This window comes from Papio anubis, chromosome 7 (assembly GCF_008728515.1).
Source record: "Papio anubis isolate 15944 chromosome 7, Panubis1.0, whole genome shotgun sequence".
Classification (NCBI taxonomy): domain Eukaryota; kingdom Metazoa; phylum Chordata; class Mammalia; order Primates; family Cercopithecidae; genus Papio; species Papio anubis.
In genome coordinates this window covers 157,112,776-157,118,775 of record NC_044982.1, presented here as the reverse complement: position 1 = coordinate 157,118,775, position 6,000 = coordinate 157,112,776, and the positions used below count along the sequence as shown (strand labels likewise).

Sequence of the window (6,000 nt, the reverse complement as noted above, 5' to 3'; positions counted from 1 at the left end):
TATTAAAAAGGAAGTTTCGTATATTGTAATCGGAAACATGTAAAAGTATGTATACCTATGGGAAGACACCTTAAATACTAATAATTAGGTGAGGGTTGTGGAATTGAGTCACTTTAAAATAATTTTTTCCTATTTTTCAAGCTTTCTGTAATTTTGTTGTAGTTCATCAAAACGAGGAAATCAGACGGTGGGAGCACAAGCCCAGAGCCCCAGCGGCGCTGACTCCAGCGTGAAGGACGGAGGAGGAACGCCCACCGCCGGGGCTCCCCTCAATCTCCGCAGCAGCTCGCGGGGCTTCGCGCTCCGGGAGGTTGGGCCGGCCTGGGCTGGAGGCTCTGCGGGGAGCGCTGCCCGCGTGTGCGTCCCGCCGCGCTCCGCCGCCCGGATGTTGCAGGGGACCCCGCTCAGAAAGTGTGCGTGTTTCTCCGCGCTGGAAACTTAACCCAGAGTCCTGCATTTGCATTTGCGAAATCTGGGAACCCCTGCCCCACCCAGCGCTTCGCCGGCCCTTCACTGCCGCCGCCTCCCGTGCCACTGCCGTCCCCGCAGCCCTGGACGCCAGTCCCTGGCACCCCGGTCCCGCCCCCGCCCCTTTCCCGCTCCTCCCCCTCCCCTCGCCTCCCCCGCCCGCGCCTCCCGCTCACCCCCCTCCCGCCCCACGGGCGCGGCGCGCAGGCGCAGGCTCGGAGGGCGGGCGCGGGCGGAATGGGGACTGCAGCTGCGGCAGCAGCGGCGGCGGCCGGGGAGGGGGCGCGTAGCCCGAGCCCCGCCGCCGTGTCGCTCGGCCTGGGCGTGGCCGTTGTGTCGAGCCTGGTGAACGGGTCCACGTTCGTGCTACAGAAGAAGGGCATCGTGCGTGCCAAGCGGCGAGGTAGGGCGGGCGGCGGGCGGGTGGGGGAGGCGGGCGGCGCCGCGGGCGGAGATGGCGGTTGCAGGTGGGGGCGTCCGGGTCCGGGTAGGGGACGGGGCCCGGGCCGGGAGCGCTGCTCGGGCGGGTGCTCCCCGGGGCGGTCCCCGCTGCGCCGCGTTCTGGCGCTCGGGTTCCCGGGGCGGCCCAGGAATCACAGGTGCGCCCGGCGCTTCGCCGCCGCCACGGCTTTTCTCCGTTCCCGGCGGCTGGAGGGGCCTGCTTCGGTGTGCGCGCTTCCCCGGCTGACTTTTTCTCTCGGTCCAGGCCCTCCCCGCGCCGCCCCGCAGCCCTCGCCTTGCCCGCAACCTGCGGCCGGGAGCCTCCTGCGGACGCGGTCCTGGGGCGCTGGAGCCCGGCGCCCGCCTGGAAGCGCCGCTTCAGCCGACGTGCGCCCGGCTCCGAGGGTGCGCTCGGGGGAGCGAGACCTGGGATTTCCAGTCCCCCGCAGGGGCCTCGCGGGTGCAGAAGGAAGACCCGGGTGGGCTCTCAGAGCTGTGCGTTCCTGGGGTGCTTGACGGAGCCCGTTGCGGCGTAGACCTGCACCAAATGAATGTAAGTGATCTTCAGTATGGAGAACACACGCGGCAGATCCAAAACCAAGCCCCTGCCGAGCCACAGCCACCTCCCAGGTGGATGCCCTGCAGCCCCGCACTCCGTCGTGCAATGCGGGGCCGAGCTCTCTGCGGGTATCCTTTGTGCTGGGAGGCCCCGGAGGGGACGGTGTTGCCAATGCAGGATGTGGCAGCTGTGAAACCGCCCGTTTCCATTGCTTCCAGAGGGACTGAGAAAGTCTTGTGGTTCTTGGCGTATTCTCAGAAGAATATTAAGAGCTCCCTGGGAAGGATGTGGCCGCCGAGTCATGGGTTGTGAGAGAAAGTAAACTCGTTTAATAGTTTACATTCCGGAATGCAGGTGAAACTTTCTCTGTGCGAGCCAGTCGTGGCTTCAGAGAAGAGATAAAGGGCCTGACAGTCTCAAATGAAAATATACAATCATGGATAGTGTAAGGAATTCAGCTTTGAAGTGAAAGCGTAGCGGTCTTCCCATAAAATTTAATTAAATAGAATTAAATAAAACCAAGTATGATTTCCCAAGGATGCAGATGTGTCTCTCTCTAAGGCACACACTTGCACACACACCGGAGCCACACTTCAGGGAGCACCTGTCTGTGCCCCAGAACTGGGTGAGATGGTCAACACGCGAGACCTTATTAATAGGATGGCCTGAGAAAGCACCTCACCATCCCAATCCACGGCCCTAGCATGAGCATGAGGAAAACACCACATACACCGGAGCAGAACAACATCTTGCGGCCGGGCGCAGTGGCTCACGCCTGTAATCCCAGCACTTTCCGAGGCCGAGGCCGGTGGATCACAAGGTCAGGAGATGGAGACCATCCTGACTAACACTGTGAAACCCTGTCTCTACTAAAAATACAAAAAATTAGCTCGGTGTGGTGGCACGCACCTGTAGTACCAGCTTCTCGAGACGCTGAGGCAGGAGAATCGTTTGAACCCAGGAGACAGAGGTTACAGTGAGCCGAGATCGCACTGCTGCACTCAGCCTGGGCGACAGAGCAAGACTCCGTCTCAGAAAAAAAAGAACATTTTGCAGCACACCTGACCAGCCCTCTGTGAAGGTCATGGAACCTGAAAGCGCATCACAACCAGGAGAAGCCTGAGAACACGTGAACACCAAATGTAAGACATTATAGAAAAACGAAGGAAAGCTGAATACAGGCTTTAGTTTTCCAAAAAATTGAGTAAAACTGTGTTGTTTCAACCCAGCCCATGTGGCTCAAAGGAATTGGTGAATAGGAAAATAAACAACAGATCAGCCTTTTAAAAAAGACGTGATAGACTGGGAGCAGTGATTCTTAATGAAAAATCCAAAGCACAAAACATGTATTAACACTGGTAAGGTATTGAGAATGATAATACCACCTATCAGATGTTCTAAGAAATCTGTATCCTAAAAATCTTAAAAATGGCTCACGCCTGTAATCCCAGCATTTTGGGAGGCCGAGGTGGGCGGATCATCACGAGTACAGGAGATCGAGACCATCCCGGCTAACATGGTGAAACCCCATCTCTGCTAAAATACAAAAAATTAGCCGGGCGTCGTGGCAGACACCTGTAGTCCCAGCTACACGGGAGGCTGAGGCAGGAGAATGGCGTGAACCCGGGAGGCGGAGCTTGCAGTGAGCTGAGAGCGTGCCACTGCACTCCAGCCTGGGCTGCAGAGTAGACTCCATCTCAAAAAAAAAAAAAAAAAAAAAAAATTAGCCGAGTGTGGTGGTGCACCTGTAGTCTCAGCTGCTGGGGAGGCTGAGATAGGAGGATGGTTTGAACCCAGGAGGTTGAGGCTGCAGGGAGCCTGCTGGGAGACAGAGTGAGACTGTCTCAAAAAAAAAAAAAAAGATGTAATAGACACTGGGGACTACTAGACGGGGAGGGTAGAAGACTAGGGTGAGGGTTGAAGAATTACCTGTTGGGTACTGTGTCCACTATTTGGGTGATGAGTTCACTAGAAGCCCACACCCCAGCATTGCACAATATACCCAAAGAACAAATCTGCACATGGTCCCGCTGAATCTCCTCAATGCCAACAACAACAACAAATCATCATTCCTGGCCAATTTTGCTTTATCTGTACCCCAGTGCCAACCCCACCCACACCACTGTAGGATTTGTTTTGAAATAGATCCCAAGCAAATTACCATTTCATCTGCATATTTCAATGACTATTTCTTTGTTAAACATAACACCTTTATTGCACCAAAAAATTAAGAATAATTTTTTAATGTTCTCACATGTCTGGTGAGTGTTTAAATTTCTGTGATTATCTTAGAAGTTTTGCCCAGTTCATCTTTTAGAATCAGGATGCAGTTAAGACCTACACGTTGGGTGGTACAGCTCTTAATCATGTAATTTTCAAAATGAGGCAGCTGGCTGGGCGCGGCGGCTCACGCCTATAATCCCAGTACTTTGGGAGGCTGAGGTGGGTGGATCACCTGAGGTCAGGAGTTGGAGACCAGCCTGACCAACATGGTGAAACCCTGTCTCTACTAAAAATACAAAATTAGCCAGGTGTGATGTCGCATGCCTGTAATCCCAGCTATTTGGGAGGCTGAAGCAGGAGAATCACTTGAACCTGGGAGGCAGAGGTTGCAGGGAGCCGAGATCACGCCACTGCACTCCAGCTTGGGTGACGAGTGAAACTCTAGCTCAAAAAAGAATAAAAGGCAGCATGCCCTGAGCCCACCCCAGGTGTGCCAGTTTATGTCCTGTGGTTGTGTTCACTCTATTGTGAGCTTGTCCCCCCCGTTAGATGTTCTCTGCAAACATATTCAGGGCTACATGAATGTTTTCGTTCCACTTTTACATGGCATGGACATTTCCAGTTCCTTACCAGTCCACGTGACTGACAGCTCATTATCCTAGATTTTTCTGTTCACATCAGCAGAGCACAGTAGTACAGGTGTCATACCTGACATCTACCTGTCATGTATCAAGGAGTCTACTAGCTTGGCTTCTGAGCCCTCAGGGGCGTGGGGGCAGTGTTGGTCCCTGTGGTGGGGGAAAGGATGAGAAATTGCCTCTAGTTAAGGCAGAGAGGAAGAGGGGTGCTCTGTAGGGGCAGATACCACGTCTAGTGACCTTTTTTTTTTTTTTTTTTGAGAGAGTCTTGCTCTGTCATCCAGGCTGGAATGAAATGGCATGATCTCAGCTCACTGCAGCCTCCACCTCCTGGGTTCAAGCAATTCTCTTGCCTCAGCCTCCCGAGTAGCTGGGACTACAGGCGCCTGCCACCATGCCCGGCTAATTTTTGTATTTTTAGTAGAGACGGAGTTTCACCGTATTGGCCAGGCTGGTCTCGAACTCTTGACCTTGTGATCCACCCACCTCGGCCTCCCAAAGTGCTGGGATTACAGGCGTGAGCCACCGTGCCCAGCTGTGACTTTTTATGTCTTTATATTCACTGAGGACTGTGTACAATGATGATTCTCAGTAAATATTTGATAGATGGAACAAATAAATAGAATACAGATACTGCACTGAGCTTCCCTGGAGGGAGGATGGAGAGGAAGAAGCATGTGTTAATATGTGCTGTACTCTTAATTTCCATTTGAAACTGGGAATGACATCTCCCATAGAAACTGCAAGAAGCTTTATTACAGTGGTTAGTTGTATTAGGGTCAGCATTGTGTGGGCTAACCCAGAAATTGAACTTTTTAAATTAAAAAAATTAAGGGCCAGGCATGGTGGCTCATGCCTGTAATCCCAGCACTTTGGGAGGCCAAGGCAGGCAGATCATGAGGTCAGGAGTTCAAGACCAGCCTGACCAGCATGGTGAAATCCCGTCTCTACTAAAAATACAAAAATAGCCAAGCGTGGTGGTGCACGCCTGTAATCACAGCTACTTGGGAGGCTGAGGCAGGAGAATCACTTGAACCCGGGAGGCGGAGGTTGTGGTGAGCCAAGATCGTGCCACTGCACTCCAGCTTGGGTAACAGAGCAAGAGTCCATCAAAAAAAAAAAAATTAAACCACTTTATTGGGGTATGATTAACATATAAAAAGCTGTGCTTGTTTAATGTACACATCTCCATGAGTGCAGGGATAAGTGTGCTACCTGTGAAATCCTCACAACCAAGAAATTTAACTGTTATTTATCAACCATTTCTTTTTTTTTTTTTTTTTTTTGAGACGGAGTCTTTGCTCTGTAGCCCGGGCTGGAGTGCAGTGGCCGGATCTCAGCTCACTGCAAGCTCCGCCTCCCGGGTTTGTGCCATTCTCCTGCCTCAGCCTCCCGAGTAGCTGGGACTACAAGCGCCCGCCACCTCGCCCGGCTAGTTTTTTGTATTTTTAGTAGAGACGGGGTTTCACCGTGTTAGCCAGGATGGTCTCGATCTCCTGACCTCGTGATCCGCCCGTCTCGGCCTCCCAAAGTGCTGGGATTACAGGCTTGAGCCACCGCGCCCGGCCATATCAACCATTTCTTTTTTAAGTATTGGGGTATAATTACATAGAGCAAGCTGCATAGATAATAAAGGTACAGTCTGATGAGTTTTGACAAATGAATATGCCT

General features: G+C 52.9%; 1 protein-coding gene across 2 annotated transcripts in view; it reads left to right on the top strand.

Annotated features, from left to right (window-relative positions):
- Positions 1 to 661: 661 nt before the first annotated feature.
- NIPA1 (NIPA magnesium transporter 1) overlaps positions 662 to 6,000 on the top strand; it is a 28,163-nt gene continuing 22,824 nt past the window's right edge. Inside the window, exons 1-2 of one of the 2 annotated variants that reach the window (XM_021940375.1) lie at positions 758 to 871; positions 1,175 to 1,462. Coding sequence is in view for 1 of the 2 variants with exons in the window: in XM_003900681.3 (XP_003900730.1) it covers positions 706 to 871 (166 nt within the window). In the remaining variant the exon portion in view is untranslated. Of the gene's footprint in view, positions 872 to 1,174; positions 1,463 to 6,000 lie in introns of both variants that reach the window. The other variant, XM_003900681.3, reaches the window with a different exon arrangement.